This window comes from Pelophylax lessonae, assembly GCF_965119305.1.
Source record: "Pelophylax lessonae genome assembly, chromosome: 1".
Taxonomy (NCBI): domain Eukaryota; kingdom Metazoa; phylum Chordata; class Amphibia; order Anura; family Ranidae; genus Pelophylax; species Pelophylax lessonae.
This window is the reverse complement of record NC_138768.1, coordinates 884,508,969-884,529,536: the sequence shown is the minus strand read 5'-3', so window position 1 is coordinate 884,529,536 and position 20,568 is coordinate 884,508,969. Positions and strand designations below refer to the sequence as shown.

Here is a 20,568-nt window from a genome sequence, read left to right as displayed (position 1 = left end):
GTGTACAAAAGTAATAAACATAATATATGTTTTTTGCAGCAGGCAGCAGGTGGTGCTTTTCTGTGTTGTACGGAGCGGAGAAGGTGGGAGAACTGTCAGTGGAGTCAGCGTGGAAGAGTTCAGTGTTGGAAGAGTGAGAGGAGACTACTTTGATCGGGTACCTGAGTGGGAGTACCCAAGTGGGAGTACCTGTGTGGAAGTATCTGAGCGTGAGTACCTGAGTGGGAGTAATTGAGTGGGAGTACCTGAGAATCTGAGTGCGAGTACCTGAGTATCTGAGTGTGAGTACCTAAGTATCTGAGTGTGAGTGTCTGAGTATCTGAGTGTGAATGCCTGAGTATCTGAGTGTGAGTACCTGAGTACCTCAGTGTGAGTACCCGAGTGGGAGTACCTGTGTGAGTAACTGAGTGGGAGTACCTGTGTGGTTGAGTGTGAGTACCTGAGTGTGAGTATCTGAGTACCTGAGCGTGAGTATCCAAGTGTGAGTACCGGAGTATGAGTACCCAAGTTTGAGCGCTTGAGTAACTGAGTCTGAGTACACGAGTGTGAGAACGCGAGTGTTGTAAAGTGTGAGAAAGTAGAGTGGACTTTAATTATCCAGATATAGACTGGGCAGAAGGAACCGCGCACTCAGCCAAGGCTAGGCAGTTCCTAAATGTTTTGCAGGACAATTTCATGGGTCAGATGGTGAATGCACCGACAAGAAACAATGCGGTACTAAACCTAATGGTTACCAACAATACAGACCTGCTCACGGATATAGAAATACGGGGCAACTTAGGAAACAGTGACCATAGGTCAATAAGTTTCAGTATAATAGTAATAGGAAACACAAGGGTAATATAAGGACACTGAATTTCAAAAGAGCCAACTTCCCTAAACTGCGCTCGCTGCTAGACAATATAAAATGGGATAGAACCCTGGGAACAAAGAACACGGAGGAAAAATGGGAGTGCTTCAAGAACATGCTAAATAAAGGGATTGGCCAGTGCATTCTAAAAAGGAATATGTTTAAAAGAGCAAAAATAAACCCCTGGGTGGCTAAACTCCAACATAAAAAGCCATATTAATACTAAAGAAAATGCCTTAAAAAAATACTGAGGTGTCATTGACAGCGTTCCAACATTACAAAGAGTGTAATAAGAAATGTAAAGGTGAAATCAAAGCGGCTAAAATAGAACACGAGAGACATAGCAGAAGAGAGTAAAAAAAAAAACAACAAATTCTTTAAGTATATGAATAGTAAGAAAGTGAGGCCAGAACACATTGGCCCCATAAAAGACAATGAAGGGAATCTGGCCACAGAGGACAGAGAGAAGGCGAAAGTGCTAAATAAATTCTTCTCTTCAGTTTTCATAGAAGAATTGAGGGCTACACTAACCCAGCTTGTAATGGTAAAATAAATAATACACCTCAGGAAGTACCCCCATGACTAACAGAAGATAAACTTAGAGCTAAACTTGAATAACGGCACAGTGGTGTAGTGGTTAGCACTTTCACCTAGCAGCAAGAGGGTCACTGGTTCAAATCCTAACCACGACACTATCTGCCTGGAGTTTGCATGTTCTCCCTGTGCCTGCTTGGGTTTCCTCCAGGTACTCCGGTTTCCTCCTACACTCCAAAGACATGCTGGTAGGTTAGTTGGATCCTGTATAAAAACTGGCCCTACTATGTATGTATGAATGTGAGTTAAGGACCTTAGATTGTAAGCTCCTTGAGGGCAGGGACTGATGTGAATGTGTAATGTATATGTAAAATGCTGCGTAAATTGACAGCGCTATATAAGACCCTGAAATAAATAATAATAAATCACCATGTCCAGATGGCTTGCACCCAAGGGTTCTTGATAGCCAGACCATTGGTGATTAGTGATGGACGAACATCGGCGGTTCGCGAATGTAAGCCGCATATTTTCTCAAATGTCCGCGAACGGCAAGTTCGCCGCGGGCCCCATTGACTTTAATGGGAGGCAAACTTTGAAAACTTTTAGGTCATATTTGCAGCCACAAAAGACTTACTAGCTGTGCACAAATAGTCCCAGCACATGGACAATGTCATAACAGAAGTATTGCTATTGGAAAAGCTGCCCTAAAAATTTTTATTTATTTTTTTAACAGCAACAAAATGTATTTTTTTTCCTAAATCAGCCAGAACTGACAGCAGCTGGTAAATACATTGTCAAATACATATAGGGTCCATTCACACATCTGTAAAATGGGTCCGCATACATTCCACAATTTGGCGGAACCTTTACAGACCCATTGATTTTCAATTCCAATCTGAAAAATTAGTTTTTGACAGGATACAGAAGTGTCGGGCAGTACAGGCCCCAAAAATTAGCCCACATGGGTTTACCTGACAGCTAAGAATGTCGTATTCTGTGGCTGGAGGTTCTTTAGGCATTGACAAAAAAAATAATTAAAATGAAAAAAAGTGTGCTGATAATGTTGATGTGCTGCTACCAAGATCCAATGTGTGGAAATAAATGTTGTGAAAATAAATTGGTGCGCTACAATGTGTTATGATGTTTACATAAATAATGATAAAACATATACATATAAACAAAACAATCAATGTGTTATCCACTTAGTGAATACAATTGCTAATCAAAAAATGTGTGTGTTCATACAAGTGCTGAACAAAAATGACAGCAAATATTAGTGTCCAAAAACAAGTGCTGAACAAAATCCAATCTCTTGGAGAATAGTGATGTAGAAATTTAGATGAACACAAACTGGTGATGAAGTGATTCCGATAAAGTATGACAGTTTCCCACCACCTTTTGAATGTGCTTCTTAACGGAGTGAAAGATAAAAAAGGGCATATATGATAATCGTTTCAAAAAAACTTCCGATAACACCTCGAAAAATCAGGGTGAATCAATAATCCCTTCACCAAGTAACCAGGTGGCTCCTTACCAGATATAAAGGAAAGAAGAGCGTTTCAAATCATTCCTTTCTCCCTGTACTTGAAGTGATGGCAAAGTTTCTCCTGGCACTTGCACTCGGTTTACCATTCACAGCAATTCCACATATGAGAGAAAAGCAAGGGAGGCCACAAATAGTGCATTATCCCCAAGTAAAATGTATTGTAAAAGGTGAAATACACTTACAACAATCTTCAAAGAAAGTGCCTGTAACGATCGATATCCGCGTATTGTCTGCAGTACAATACCAGCGGTGTGTAGAGTGGAGGCGCGACTCCTCCTACTTCTGACGTGGCGTTTCTCCTCAATAGGCTTCCACGGAGACAGGAGGAAGCCTATTGGAAGCCTATTGAGGAATAAAAAGATTATTCTCCCGCTCTACAAGACTCTGGTCTGGCCACATCTGGAGTATGCTGTCCAGTTCTGGGCACCGGTCCTCAGGAAGGATGTGCTGGAACTGGAAAGAGTCCAGAGAAGGGCAACAAAAATAATTAGGGGAATGGAGGACATCAGCTATGAGGAAAGACTACAAGCACTGAACTTATTCTCTCTGGAGAAGAGACGATTGAGGGGGGATATGATATCAATGTACAAATACTGTAATGGTGACCCTAGCATAGGGAACAAACTATTCAAAGAAAGAGAATTCAATAAAACACGTGGCCACTCACAAAAACTAGAAAACGGTTTAACCTTAAACTACGTAAGGGGTTCTTTACTGTCAGAGCGGTAAGGATGTGGAATTTGAGCATCGATAGTTTCGAAAAACTATTAGATGGGCACCTTAAAGACACCCACACACACACACACACATACACACACACAAACATACACACCCACAAACATACACACCCACAAACATACACACCCACACACACACACACACACATACACACACACAAACATACACACCCACAAACATACACACCCACACACTCCACACCCACACACCCACAAACATACACACACACACACACACACACACATTATGGGTTGAACTGGATGGACTGATGTCTTTTTTCAACCTCACTATGTAAGAGACAAGTTTTTGACCAGTCTTTTGTTAAAAAATAAAAAATAGTGTCCCCAAATGCAAATCCATCACCATTCACGCGGCCCGCTGACCCGAAAAATAAAAAAAGTGAAAAACACTCTTACCTCCTGGGAGGCCTTGCGCCGTAGGCCCACTCCGTGCTTTGTCATCGCTTACATAGGCATGGGGCGGGGAAACCTGACTACACCACCCGGTGGCACTGCCCCCTTCTGATGTCACGTTTTTATTTTTTTTAATAAAGGATTTGTCAAAAACTGTTTTATGTGTTTATTACTTTTGTACACTTTTTTGGTGAATGGGTAGGGGTACTATGTACCCAATACGCATTTACATGGAGGGGCAGGATTTGGGGGCCCACTTGGTAAAGGGGGCTTCCAGATTCTGATAAACCCCCCATCCACAGACCCCGAAAACCACAGCCCAGGATTGTCGGGAAGAGGCCCTTGTCCCCATCAACATGGGGACAAGGTGCTTTGGGTGGAGGTGACAGAGCCCCCCCTGCTCCAAAGCACCCACCCCCATGGTTAGGGCATGTGGCCTGGTATAGTTCAGAGAGGTAGGGCACCTTTATCCTGCATGCCTGTATAAGGGTCTGGTATGGGTTTTGGGGGGGGGGGGGGCGGTCCTACACCGTTTTTTTTTTTTAAACATTTTGGCGTGGGTTTTTTTTTCCAGTTGTGGAGATTCCGGTAATGATGAGGCAGAAAACTGCTTTTTAGGAGTCTTTAGTATGATAAAAGGTAAAGTTATTTACTGAACAACAAGAGCTTGGACCGGGGATCCAAATATATGCCGTAAGCTTAATTCAATAGGCTTTGTCAAAGGATCATTTTTTTTTTTATTTCAGAATCTAGCCAATCTTGATGCGGAAATTACCATTAAAGTTAATAAATAATAAAAACGATGCTAAAAAAAAAAAAAAAAAAAAAAAAAAAAAAATTATTTACACAGAAAGAAATGTTTGCTGTTACTTAAATAAAATATAAGAAGCTGACATAACTTCAAAAGCAGTGTTGGTGGACATTAAAAATACAGAATGTTGCCAATGGACAGAGACAATTACAGAAAGAGAAAGTTACAGATAAAGAAATAATGGAATTACGTTACACATACATCCTTACGTTCCCATTGTGCCCAGAGATTGAGAGTCTGAGGTCTGTGTACTGATGTTATATACACTTGCAAAGGGCCTCCCCCTTCTCCCATCCATCCAGGTAGAGACACATCTTTTCAATAGATTTCAGTAATCTTAAGTATTTGCTATTTTCATTCAATGGATGGCGTTGTTGACTGTGGTCAGGTTCTTAGACTACTGGTCAGCCGTAGGTCACCAGCTGGCCTTTATGACAATCATGTCCAGCTGTGCTTACTTTCAATTCCCACAGGAAGATCTATTACAATACTTCCTAGGAGGTGTTAGAAATGACAATGAGTCCAGGGCTTACTTTCATTAGAAACCCTTTAAGAGGGTTTTATGGTGACAGAACAGATGGTAAATTGCCTCGTCAAAGAACTCCAGTTAATGTCCAACTAGTGCTTCTTGGGAATACAACATTTCATTATTACGATGTGTATGAGAGTAAAAATCATTGTAGGCCCATATCTCCATTACATACATCACTGTGATAGCTAACGACAGGCTATGGGTGATCTCCTCATAATGGCTACACCAGGTTGCAGACCAAGGAGCTCATCTATAAGGTCTGTGAGATCAAACTGTTGGATGGTTGAATTCTTTGACATCTACTAAACAAGAAGTTTCTGATTTGTCTTGTACTAGTGATCAGGAGGTGGAGGGACCAGATCTCAATCTTGTGAGCAGTTACTCTATAGCCTGTGATTGGCCATCACATTGATTATACAGAAAAACCTGCCATTGAACTCACTTTCTCCCTTAAATGGAGAAAAATATACATTGTATACATATGAAGAAGAGAAGAATAGAAATAATAATAATCATTATCATCATTGTGACAAGCGTAGTGTCAGACCACGGCCCTTTTGGTAATTGGTGGAGGATGCGGGCAGAGGGTAAGAGGCTTCATCCCAGACTATTCAAAGTCTCTGGACTCCAGAACCCAATCCAGGAATTGCCAATCCTGGATAAAATATTGAAACCAGCGTCCTCCACTACGAATAGACACCCTGAGCCCCCTAAGACTGTATCAGTGAGAACCTTGTGTGATATATACCCCTTCTGACACCATGTCACGTTGCAGCCCTGTCACGATAGATAGATAGATAGATAGATAGATAGATAGATAGATAGATAGATAGATAGATAGATAGATAGATAGATAGATAGATAGATAGATAGATAGATAGATAGATAGATAGATAGATAGATAGATAGATAGATAGATAGATAGATAGATAGATAGATAGATAGATAGATAGATAGATAGATAGATAGATAGATAGATAGATAGACTAAACAGTAACCTACCTTAACTGACAATAAGTATTTTGTATTAATAAGTAATAATAATATGAATAATAATGATAATTAGTAATACTTGATTATATGATTTTTAAAAAGGTTTCAGTGAAATCTGAACTGCACTTCTATAAAGGAAGAGATATTTATTTTGTACATGTTATCTGTGTGTTTCACTTTATGCAGATGAGTCACACGAGAAGCTAAGCCTGGAAAAGAAACTAGGTAGGTATTTGTATAAATCTAGTTGGTTGTGAAGATCTATCTAAGAGAACCAGAGACAGATCACAGAGAGATCTCAACAAAGTGGTAATCCGGGGATGGGATATGGGGGATGAAATAGAATTCTAGATTGCCAATAATTGGCAATCAAATATTACAACACCAAATATACTCCTGTGATGTTTAGGAAGATTATTCATCCATTTCAGTCCTGGAATAAGTAATCTTCTCTCAGCATGACTCCACCCCAGCCTCTAACAGGAAACACTATATTAACCCTCACACTGCAAGCCAGCTTTGCCTAAGCAACAATTGTGTGAAGACTTCCCTGAGTGTTTCTTGCTGTGTGCTCTACGTCTGATCTCCATGTACTGAATTTGGCTAGTTCTCCTGACCATCCCTTTCTGCTTGTTGCCCCGACCTTTGCCTTGTCCTCCCTGATGTACGGGAGGTACAGGATGTAGGGGAGCTACGGGATGTAGGGGATGTACGGGATGTACGAGATGTATGAGTTGTATGGGATGTAGGGGATGTACGGGATGTATGGGATGTACGGGATGTATGGGATATATGAGATGTACGAGATGTAAGAGATGTATGGGATGTATGGGATGTATCCTCTATATCCCGTGCATCTCGTACATCCCATACATCCCCTAAATCCCATATATCCCGTACATCCCATACATCCCCTACATCCTGTAAATCCCATACATACCATACATCCCATACATCCCGTACATCTCGTACATCCCATACATCCCATACATCCCATACATCCCCTACATCCCATACATCCCCTACATCCCATAAATCCTGTACATCCCATACATCCCGTAAATCCTGTACATCCCGTACATCCCGTACATCCCGTACATCTCGTACATCCCATATATCCCCTACATCCCGTACATCCCCTACATCCCATACATCCCCTACATCCCGTACATCCCATACATCCCATACATCCTGTACATCCCGTACATCTCGTACATCCCGTACATCCCGTACATCTCGTACATCCCCTACATCTCGTACATCCCCTACATCTCGTACATCCCCTACATCCCATACATCTCATACAAAGGTGGACCTATCCTTTAACATTGTTATCACAGCTACATTAGATATAAATCTTTTAGATATATTCTACATAATGTTCCATATTTTCATCCTGGTAAATAAACCTCATGATGGAGAAGAAGAGACGGAACTACAATCACATTTCATGAAGTTTTTAGCATTACAGGAATGATGTCAGGCACTCATCTACTAAACATTGGGGACATTGTCTAAGGTGACAAGTTACAATGTAACAGTATAGAACATTCCATCATTCTTCATATGACGTTTCATAAATCTTCCATCCATTCTGAAATACATTTCCACAGAAATCTGCCTTTTATACCTCTGTATATGTGACATTTGGGGTGATACTGATGACATTTTCTTTTGCTTTATACAGAAATTCTGACTGACCCCAAACTTCATAAATCCTTCTTGGATTATTTTAAAGGTATGTGATGGAGGGGGGCTGATTTATAAGAAGAGGTAATATTATTGTCATTGTGTTATCTAGAACGGGGTCTCCACATTTTCAGTACAGGGGTCACATCTTATATTTTACAAATATTTGCAGCCTGAAAAAAACCCCATCACCGCCCCCCCTTACATCACCAAGTATAACACATAAAGGGGGATATGATCACCGTGTATAAATACATAAGGGGGGATATGATCTCCATGTATAAATACATAAGGGGGGATATGATCACCATGTATAAATACATAAGGGGGGATATGATCTCCATGTATAAATACATAAGGGGGGATATGATCTCCATGTATAAATACATAAGGGGGGATATGATCTCCATGTATAAATACATAAGGGGGGATATGATCCCCATGTATAAATACATAAGGGGGATATGATCTCCATGTATAAATACATAAGGGGGATATAATCACCATGTATAAATACATAAGGGGGGATATGATCTCCATGTATAAATACATAAGGGGGATATGATCACCATGTATAAATACATAAGGGGGATATGATCACCATGTATAAATACATAAGGGGGATATAATCACCATGTATAAATACATAAGGGGGGGAAATGATCTCCATGTATAAATATATAAGGGGGGGTATGATCTCCATGTATAAATATATAAGGGGGGGTATGATCTCCATGTATAAATACATAAGAGGGGATATGATCTCCATGTATAAATACATAAGGGGGGATATAATCACCATGTATAAATACATAAGGGGGGGGGAAATGATCTCCATGTATAAATACATAAGGGGGGATATGATCACCATGTATAAATACATAAGGGGGGGAAATGATCTCCATGTATAAATATATAAGGGGGGGTATGATCTCCATGTATAAATATATAAGGGGGGTATGATCTCCATGTATAAATACATAAGGGGGGGATATGATCTCCATGTATAAATACATAAGGGGGGGTATGATCACCATGTATAAATACATAAGGGGGATATGATCACCATGTATAAATACATAAGGGGGATATGATCACCATGTATAATACATAAGGGGGATATAATCACCATGTATAAATATATAAGGGGGGGGGTATGATCTACATGTATAAATACATAAGGGGGATATGATCTCCATGTATAAATACATGAGGGGGGATATGATCTCCATGTATAAATATATAAGGGGGGGGGGATATGATCTCCATGTATAAATACATAAGGGGGATATGATCACCATGTATAAATACATAAGGGGGGATATGATCACCATGTATAAATACATAAGGGGGGGATATGATCTCCATGTATAAATATATAAGGGGGGGATATGATCTCCATGTATAAATATATAAGGGGGGAATGATCTCCATGTATAAATACATAAGGGGGGGGATATGATCTCCATGTATAAATACATAAGGGGGGATATGATCTCCATGTATAAATACATAAGGGGGGATATGATCTCCATGTATAAATGTATAAGGGGGGATATGATCTCCATGTATAAATACATAAGGGGGGATATGATCTCCATGTATAAATACATAAGGGGAGATATGATCACCATGCATAACTACATAAGAGGGGATAAGATCACCATGTATAATACATAGGGGGGGGGGGGATATAATCACCATGTATAAATACATAAGGGGGGATATAATCACCATGTATAAATACATAAGGGGGAACATAATTACCATGTATAACTACATAAGGGGGGAATATGATCTCCATGTATAAATACATGAGGGGGGATATGATCACCATGTATAAATACATGAGGGGGGATATGATCACCATGTATAATACATAAGGGGGGATATAATCACCATGTATAAATACATAAGAGGGGATATAATCACCATATATAAATACATAAGGGGGGAACATAATTACCATGTATAAATAAATAAGGGGGAATATGATCTCCATGTATAAATACATGAGGGGGGATATGATCACCATGTATAAATACATAAGGGGGGATATAATCACCATTTATAAATACATAAGGGGGATATAATCACCATATATAAATACATAAGTGGGGTTATGATCACCATGTATAAATACATAAGGGGGGGATATGATCACCAAGTATAAATACATAAGGGGGGGATATGATCACCATGTTAAATACATAAGGGGGAGATATTATCACCATGTATAAATACATAAGGGGGGTATGATCTCCATGTATAAATACATAAGGGGGGATATGATCACCATGTATAATGCATAAGGGGGGGATATAATCACCATGTATAAATACATAAGGGGGATATAATCACCATATATAAATACATAAGGGGGTATAATCACCATGTATAAATACATAAGGGGGATATGATCTCCATGTATAAATATATAAGGGGGGTATGATCTCCATGTATAAATACATAAGGGGGAGATATGATCTCCATGTATAAATAGATAAGGGGGGATATGATCTCCATGTATAAATACATAAGGGGGGATATGATCTCCATGTATAAATACATAAGGGGTTATGATCACCATGTATAAATACATAAGGGGGAATATGATCACCATGTATAATACTTAAGGGGGGATATAATCACAATGTATAAATACTTAAGGGGGACATGATCACCTTGTATAAATACATAAGGGAGGATATGATCACCATGTATAAATACATAAGGGGGATATGATCACAATGTATAAATACATACGGGGGGGGGATATGATCTCCATGTATAAATAGATAAGGGGGGATATGATCTCCATGTATAAATACATAAGGGGGGATATGATCTCCATGTATAAATACATAAGGGGTTATGATCACCATGTATAAATACATAAGGGGGAATATGATCACCATGTATAATACTTAAGGGGGGATATAATCACAATGTATAAATACTTAAGGGGGACATGATCACCTTGTATAAATACATAAGGGAGGATATGATCACCATGTATAAATACATAAGGGGGATATGATCACAATGTATAAATACATACGGGGGGGGGGGGATATGATCACCATGTATAAATACATAAGAGGGGATATGATCACCATGTATAAATACATAAGGGGGGTATAATCACCATGTATAATGCATAAGGGGTATACAGGTCTTACAAATGATTTTGCCCCCTTTAGAAACTTTAGCCTTATTGAGCTCATAATCTCCTCGCATACCCAGGTCCTTCCCTACTATGGACTCAAGAACCCGAGACCCAAGTCCAATCGGAGTACCAAACAAACTTCTAAGAGTTTATAGTGGTTGTTTAGCCACTTTATAACTTACACACAATCCCCTCTGTTATAAAGCCTCCTATGCTGCAGTGTATATTCTTTGTAAAAATTATGTCCATTTCTACCTGAATTCACAGTGCCGACCAGCGGTGACGTGACCCCTCGAGGCTCCTCTCCCAGTCTGACAGCTAGAGTGGGAGGGGTCGAGATCCCCCGTCCCCCACTGACATCAGTCGGGAGGAGGGGAGGAGAGAGCCGAGATGTCAGCCGGGGATCCTCGATCCGCCGATCAGTGCTGTGAATTCAGGTAGACATAGGCATCGTTTTCAACAAAGAACAATCACTGCCGTATATGAGGCTTTATAATAGAGGGGATTGTGTGTAGGTTATAGGGGTATTTCAGCAGCAGAAAGGGGGGGTGGATTTGTAAGAGCTGACAGCCAAAGAGTGGGGGGAGGAGGACACAGGAGACAGAGAGGAGGGCTGCAGAGGATGGAGGCACGTACACTGACCATGGTGTCAGGGCTTAGCAGCCATTATATACTGTGGTCAGTTTACAGGGGGGAGGGTATAGCCAGATATTTCAGGTGTTACAGGGGGCCAAATTACACAGCACAAGCACCCTGCTGTATATAATGTGCTTTAAAGGAGCAGGATCCGTTTTTCTTTTTAGGTTAACCACTTCAGCCCCAGAAGATTTTACCCCCTTAATGACCAGGCCATTTTTTTCGATATGGCACTGCATTATTTTAACTGACAATTGCGCGGTCGTGAGATGCTGAACCCAATTAAAATTGATGTCATTTTTTTACCACAAATAGAGCTTTCTTTTGGTGGTATTTGATCACCTCTGCGGTTCTTATTTTTTGCGCTATAAACAAAAAAAAGAGCGACAGTTTTAAAAAAAAAAAGCAATATTGTTCACTTTCTGCTATGTAACATTCCCAATAAAAAACATTTAAAAAATCTAATTTCTTTATCAGTTTATCCCAATTTGTATTCTGCTACATATTTTTGGTAAAAAAAAAAAATTGCAATAAGCGTTTTTTACTAGTAATGGCGGTGATCTACGATTTTTAGTGGGACTGCGAAATTGCGGCGGACAGATCGGACCCCTAACTGACATTTTTGGGGCACCAGTGACATTACTAAAGTAATCAGTACTAAAAATATGCACTGTTACAGTAATAATGACACTGGCAGGGAAGGGGTTAACATTGTGGGTGATAATGGGTTAAAAGTGAGCCTAGGGGAGTGATTTTAACTGGGGGGGGGGCGTGGCTTGTGAAATGACCACAGAGACATGTGATCCTATATAGAAGGATCACAGGAGCTCTGTGATTATTCCAGGGAGAAGAACGGTCAGCTGTGTTTACAGCAGCTGACCGTTCTCTCTCAGCAGGGAGCGATCGTGGGTGTCAGTCAGCAATCGGAGCCTCCTTCCTCTATGCATCGTGGGGGTGGGAGCTCATCCAGCCTTCTCAAAGGGAGCAGAGGATAAAACATCTTAGGGATGTCTTGAAGAAAAATTCGTGTTTTCCAGACACTGGGAAGTTAAAGTTCTCTGGACGTGTTTCTGAGGCATCTTTCAGCCAAAGGAGGAGCGGTGGAGAAGGTAGCCGGCTGACCGATGCCTTTAACCAATTCTTTAGTCCTCAGCACCAAGGGCTGTTAAGTTTAAGCAACCATCAGCAGTGTCTCCTTCATATCTCCTTATGTAGGGGCAAGAGCAGACTTGGAGACCTTTTCAACTGAGCATCCACTAGGTTACTGGGTCACGAGGATGGACCACTGGCCAGAACTTGCTCAATATTCAAGGGAGCTACTGGCCTGTCCTGCTTCCAGCATGCTTTCTAAATGGACATTCAGTGTTTCTGGAGGTTTTGTAACAGACAAAAGTGTGCGTCTGTCCACAGACTCTGTTGACCAGCTGACTTTTATTAAAATGAATCCATCCTGGATCAACAGCAGCTATCAAGCCCCTGATGCTGATGTAACTGATTGAATACACTTTTTTTGGGAAAGAAATTACATTTAAGCCTTTAAGATGAGGACTTTTGATTTTTGACATTCAAGTCCCATAGACTTCAATTCAGTTTGATTATTCGAACAAACTTTTCCCCCGTTCGCTGTGTTCACATGTGTCACTAGTTCAAACCACACATGTGAGGTATTGCCACAATCGTTAGAGCGAGAGCAATAATTCTAGCCCTAGATCTCCTCTGTAACTCTAAACTGGTAACCTGTAGAAAATTTTAAAGATTCGCCTATGGAGATTTTTAAGTACCAATATTTGTCGCCATTCCACTAACGTGTTCACTTTTGAAGCGTGACATGTTAGGTATCAATTTACTTAGCATAACATTATCTTTCACATTATAGAAAAACATTGGCCTAACTTTACTGTTTTCTTATATTTTATTTAACCACTTCCGCCCTGCCCACCGCAGTTTTACTGCTGCAGGCAGGCGCTCCTGGGCAACGTGACGTAGTACTATGTCGCTCGCTCAGGAGACTGTAGGGGGCAAGCGCGCTCCACCACCGCTGCGCTCCCGCCCCCGCTCGTTAGCTAGGGAACCAGCGTGTGTGATCGATGGCTCCGATGGCCACCGGCCACTCACAATCTCCCGCAGCAGAGTGAGAAGGACAGACAGCTTATGTAAACACAGCCATCTGTCATTCTCCCTGAAGTGATCACAGAGGCTATGTGATCCTGCTATATAAGATCACATGTCTCTGTGATTACTTCACAAGCCACGCCCCTCTACAGTTAGAATCACGCCCCTAGGGATACATTTAACCCCTTGATCACCAGTACAGTACAGTACCTTCCCTGCCAGTGTCATTTTTACAGTAACAGTGCATATTTTTAGCACTGATTACTGTAGTAATGTCACTGTTACCCCCAAAAATGTCAAAAATGTCAGTTAGGGGTCTGATCTGTCCGCAGCAATGTCGCAGTCCCTCAAAAAAAAATCGCAAGTCGCCGCTATTCCTAGTAAAAAAAAAATGACACAAATCTTTCCCGTAGTTAGTAAACGCTATAACTTTTGTGCAAACCAATCAAAATACGCTTATTTTGATTTTTTCACCAAAAATATGTAGCAGGAAACAAATTGGCCTAAAATGTTAAAAATTTTAGATTTTTACATTTTTTTTGAGAATTTCATATAAAAAAAATGTGAAAAAATATTGTTATTTTTTCAAAATTGTCGCTCTTTTTTTGTTTATAGCGCAAAAAATAAAAATTGCACAGGTGATCGAATACCAATAAAAGAAAGCTCTGTTTGTGGGAAAAAAAGGAAGTCAATTTAGTTTGGGTACAGTGTCGCACGACCACGCAATTGTCCGTTAAAGTTACGCAGTTTTGAATCGCAAAATAGGGTCTGGTCGTTGAGCAGCCAAATCCTCCGGGGCTAAAATGGTTAAAAAAGTGTATTTTTTCCAAAAAAATTGCATGTGAAGACCGCTGCACAAATACGATGTGACATAAAGTATTGCAACGATCTCCATTTTATTTTCTACGGACTCTGCTAAAAAAATATATAATCTTTGGGAGTTCTAAGTAATTTTCTAGCAAAAAATACTGATGTTAACATGTAAACATCAAGTGTCAGACATGTTCAGCCGTCCTGATTACTGGTTCGCGTCCTCCGGCAATCTGATTGGCATGCGCGCGGGAGCCGCTGTTCATGGCACAGGGCTCTGAAGGAATTGCACAGGTGGCCGTTCCTTCAGAGCGCATGCACCAATGGTGTCATTGGCTGCGTTAAAAGTAAATATCTCCTAAACGGTGCAAGTTTAGGAGACATTTATAGTACCTATAGGTAAGCCTTATCATAGGCCTTATCATAGACTTACCTATAGGTACAAGTTATAAGAGAGGGTTTATAACCTCTTTAATTTGTTAAGGACTCGGCGGCTGGCTTCCTGGCCCACTCGGTAACAACCAGCTATTTTTCACACAGAATTCAAATCGGACAGTCATTTTTTTTTTTTTTGTTCAGAAAATTTGGAATTCATTAGAAAATGAATAAGCTGCATTAAACGAATTCCAAAACGAATCAACAAAATAAAATTAGCGACATAACAAATCTATCCGAAATGAAACAAAACAACGTTTTCTGTTCTGCACATGAATGCTGTTGTGCGTGAAGTTAGTATTGCAATAATATGCTCTTGTCTGACAATGGTTCAGGTTGCGCTTAATAAAATGTTTTTTGTTTCCTCTAAATGTCTATGATGATACTATAGCGATGGAGAACATCCTACTTTGTCTTTCGGAGTGGAGATGGGGAACAACCAACAATTTCCTCTACAAATGCAAAGGTGAGCGTACCGCATGTGTGACTTTGTAACAAAGAAATGTTCTCTAATCAAAATCGGAAACTGATTATTGATTACCAGACAGGATCCATAATTCTAGATGGTTTATGACCTCCCTGAATTTCCAATCTCCAGTTCCAGTAAGGTGAGACATTCTGATGAGATACATGAAATTGTCTATTACAGAAATAAGAAGGCGGTCGGTCACTTTGAATGCTTTCATACTTTGTATCCCAAACTTTTTCTCTAGCTGTGGATAGAGTAGGGAAGAATTTCTACTGTTGGGTTTTTTTTTTTTTTTTTGCTGTCTGTGTTTCCATTGGGGAGATTCTTCTGATGACCATTGTCACTAGAAGAAAAAAATCATTAGAATTCCAACATTTTAAAGTTGTCACCAAGAGAACTTTTCAAATAGGAGCACCTGCCACAGCGACAACTGTCTGGGAGGAGATTCTTCTTGACAATCCTGTTGTGTGTCTGGGACAGGAAGTGAAGATTAAAACTTGTCTCTATCCATAAAAAAAAAAGTTTTAGCAAAAGAAACACTTTTTTTTTCTAGGAAGCTGGATATAGGGGATTTATTGCACCTCCACTAAATTACATTGTTCTTAACCCCTTCTTCCCCACCCAGTGCTGCCCTTTAACCAGGTCTTAAGGAGGGGGGTGGGATGGACTTCTTGATCATGTCACCACTGTGATTGGCTGTTACATTGGTCACATGATTGGGATCCTGTTCTGTCGGTTCCTGATTGTAAGTAGAGACCAGGGATGAGCCAATGGTTCATTCCAAACTTTGGCTGACCATGCATATGGATGAACACCTAAACCTTTTTCTGTCCAGTCAACTGTTCAGCAGGAGCTAAATATGATATATGACAGTTTTCCACTGTCGATAGTTGCGAAGATGGCATTCATAGCAACAGCCGTTGTCACCACCAAGACCATTGACTTACAAGGCCAGGAATCCCTAAAAACGTAAGGAGCGGAGACAGCAGTGATACCACTGTCCAAATATGGCCTCTGACATTGACCAAATATAGCCATGGCCATATTTGGTCATTTATAGTCCATATTCCCAGCGCTAGCGTGTGCAGAATTCCTTAACCAACCATCCTCTTCAAGTAATCTTCTCACCAATATCATAAAAGCTCACCAGTTAGTAAGACCCCCTCTTGTATAATGGGTCAAATCACACTAGGGCTCAACTACAATCCAGTGTAACTCTCTTCTATTCCCTCCAATGCTTGTCACACCTTCTGTTCAATAGTTCCTCATGAACATATAAGACCAAAAACCCATCATAGAGTGATACTATCAAACCAAAACCAAGCATGCTCCCCACATTTTTTTTTGTGCTCACATAAATATGTAGTGATCTCACAAAGGGCTGCCGATAAGGCAGTACAACTCCTGCAAACAAAAAATGGATCACATAGGGGACTTTTTGTACCACACGTGATGAAAAAAAAGTTTATCATAAAATTTAGAAATAGTTTAAAAAATTAAAGTTACATCCACGCACTTAAAAGCCCTCCACACCCACACACAGGTACAAATGTAAATGCAAACATTGGGGGTGCATATGCACAAAATCGTCAACTACACAATACATGTCACATATCTCTGTGCATGCAGGAGTGAGAGCAATAATTAGAGGTACATTATTCACAGTTAACTCTACAATGTTGACCTGTAGGAGCTTTTAAAATAGTGCCTATGGAAAGTATAGGGTACTGGAGTTTGTTGCTGTTTCACACTTGCACACAATTTTACCTGGGGGATTTATGGGTGGTGACATATATGGAAAATGCCTGTCTAATGGGCTTCAGCATAGCTGCCCGTAGCCTTTATTGTGAGAGCATGTGACAGGGTGCAAAACAGGAGCACCGTTGGAAGACAGAGTGTTGTCAATCTATTATAGAAAGAACCTTCACAAGGACCTTCATAGGGGGATCACCAGGAAATATTCTAAAGCAGACTCCAGTGGTGTGATGTCCAGGAGCTTCATCACTGACTACCGATATCTTAGGCCAAGCTTCTCTTGGGTTCTGATCTTCCGCCATTTTGATTGGCCGGGCCGAGATTATCTCAGCATGTGCCAATTGTATGTTGAACTGTGCGTGTGCAAACAAGCAGTTAGAAATACTTAAATACAAAAGAGACTAAAGGGTCTATGTACAGTATCTCACAAAAATAAGTATTGTGTTGTGTGTTGAGTTATTTTGAAGGGACAGCAAATTTACACTGTTATATAAGCCGTACACTCACTACTTTACATTGTAGCAAAGTGCCATTTCTTCAGTGTTGTCACATGAAAAGTTAGAATAAAATATATACAAAAATGTGAGAGGTGTACTTACTTTTGTGAGATACTGTATATATATTTTTTAGATACAGTATCTGTTTCTGTGTACCCTTTTACCTTTTAAACAGCTCTGAGGAAAGGGAAGTCCTTGTTTCCCTGAAACTTGTTGTCTTTATTTTATTGTTTTTACCCTAAATAAAACATCTTTCCAAACCTACATCCACCTTTCGTTAACACATGCAGAATCGACCAGTAGGCCATACCCTGAGGCAGCAGCACATGCCCCTATAGGGCCCACCACCTTCTTTTAATCTGGGCACTAATCTTTGGAAGACAATTGTTCCTACCAGCACACATTTATACCTGATTGAGTCAGTCCAGCGCAATCTCAACCCCCAAAGAGCAACTTAGCAGGGCCTGACGTACAGTGGGTGTCAGCAAAGAACTAAATGAGGCGGGGTAGGAGCTGCCAAAGTTACCTTTTCCAATTAACAAGCTGGTGATTGGTTGCTTGGACTGCCTAGTAGGGATGGCCTTGCGGTTCGCCCGGTGGTCGGTTCACGGCGAATTTTGTTTGTTCTCTACCCGCCAATTTTGCAAACGCATGGCGTTGTTCGCGGTGACCAAATTGGTTTACATTGGGGAGAACTTTGACCCATGACACAGGTGGAATGGGACAGCCAATTGAATCATTTTAGCACATGGACATGCCCCCTACCTTATAAATAGACCTGACCTGGCGGCCATTTCACATTCTGCTTTTTGTCAGTGTAGGGAGAGGTTGGCGAGTGCATCAGGGACAGATTGCCAGACACAAATAGCTCTGTTAAGATCCACAAAAGTCCTTTTCAGGGCTGGTATTTGGTATAGGTGTACTACAGTCTCTATTCAGTGTAGAGACAGGTATGCTGTGTTCATCAGGGACAGATCTGCAGTGACACAAATCGCTCTGTTAACATCCACAAAAGTAATTTTAAGGGCTGCTATTTATTTGGTATAGGTGTGAAGTGCACTATATAGGGGTGTAATCCACGTATAATATACTTTGTAATATAGAAAGCATATTATAGTGGATTTGTATTGTGCACTGTGCAGCATTGTGACAGGTGTGGTGACTGAGCGTTGCTGCAGCAATACTACAAATAGTGACAAAAGCACTTTTAATGTACTATAACTGGTGTGATAGACCAGTGGCCCCCAATACCACATATTGAAGTGGGGTGCTATTTAACAGTATACTTTTCTAAGAGTGTATTTTCGTCCTGCAAAAATTTGGCCTCTTTTGCTGTGTTAACTTTGCTACACACAGTGACAACAGTTACTGGCCAATTATTTGTAGAACTGGTGTGATAAACCTGTGGCCCCCCAGTACCACAGCTTGAGTCACTGGAATTATTTTCCGATCCATCACAAGACATTTGCAATGCGCAGCCATTGTTGGCATCAGATTAGGAAGAGGAAGTAGCAACAGCCGCCACTCAGCAGTCTCACGACAGTACCCAGATCAGCCCAAGGAGGTTGGTCCCCGCTGTTGCTGCCTACTCCGAGATCTCCAATGTTAGTGGTGGGGAAGGTGACGTGGATGATGACTTGTCTATGGACGTCACGTGGGTCACGTGGGTGGCCACAAGAGAGGAAGAGGAGGGGAGTTCAGATGGAAAGACAGACCAGCAGATAGGGAGGAAAGGCAGGCGGAACATGCATTGAACAAGAGGTACAAAGCAGACTGCAAATGTATCAGGAGCGAGCCATCAACCATGTACAGTCACATCTGGCAATCCCAGGACGCCGCCACATGGCTCAGCAGTGTGGGCTTTTTTAATGTGTCCGTTGCTGACAACAGTGTTGCCATCTGCAGCCTTTGCAGTCAACGCATAAGTTGTGGTAAGCCCAACACTCACCTAGGGACGACTGCCTTAAGAAGGCACCTGAACTCCCATCACCGAGCCCAGTGGGAGCAACTCCATCAGAACCCACAAAGCCACACTCCAGGCTCTCACCGTCCAGCCTCTTCTCCTTCTCCTCTCTCCTCGCAATTGTCCTCCACTCCACCTTCCATGATGCCGTCCTCAGGTTGTTCTGGAAAAAGCCAGGCTTCTGTGGTCCAAATGTTGGAGCGTAAAAAAATTATAACGCCGGATAAACCTCTTGCCCAACGTTTGACTGCTGGCTTGTCGGAACTGATAGCCCGCCAACTACTGCCATATCAACTGGTGGACTCGGAGGCCTTTCGTAAATTTGTGGCCATTGGAACACCACAATAGAAGGTCCGTAAATTTGTGGCCATTGGAACACCACAATGGAAGGTCCCAGGCAGGAAACATTTCTCGCAGAAGGGAATTCCAGAGCTGTATGGCCAAGTTCAGCGGCAAGTGAATATATCTCTGGCACACAGTGTTGGTGTGAAGATACCTCTGACTACAGACACATGGTTTAGCACAGTGTTTCTCAACTCCGGTCCTCAGGGCACACTAACAGGCCAGGTTTGCAAGAAAACTGAAATACATCACAGGTGATACCATTTGCTGCTCA

General features: G+C 41.1%; 1 protein-coding gene across 1 annotated transcript in view; it reads left to right on the top strand.

Moving 5' to 3' along the window:
• Window positions 1-20,568, top strand: part of LOC309548151 (cytosolic phospholipase A2 gamma-like) — a gene marked incomplete at both ends in the record, with an annotated part of 143,212 nt that overhangs the window by 86,405 nt on the left and 36,239 nt on the right. Inside the window, 3 exons of the mRNA XM_082248113.1 lie at window positions 6,604-6,642; window positions 8,105-8,155; window positions 15,660-15,734. Of these exons, the coding sequence (XP_082104239.1) occupies window positions 6,604-6,642; window positions 8,105-8,155; window positions 15,660-15,734 (165 nt within the window). The remainder of the gene's footprint in view (window positions 1-6,603; window positions 6,643-8,104; window positions 8,156-15,659; window positions 15,735-20,568) is intronic.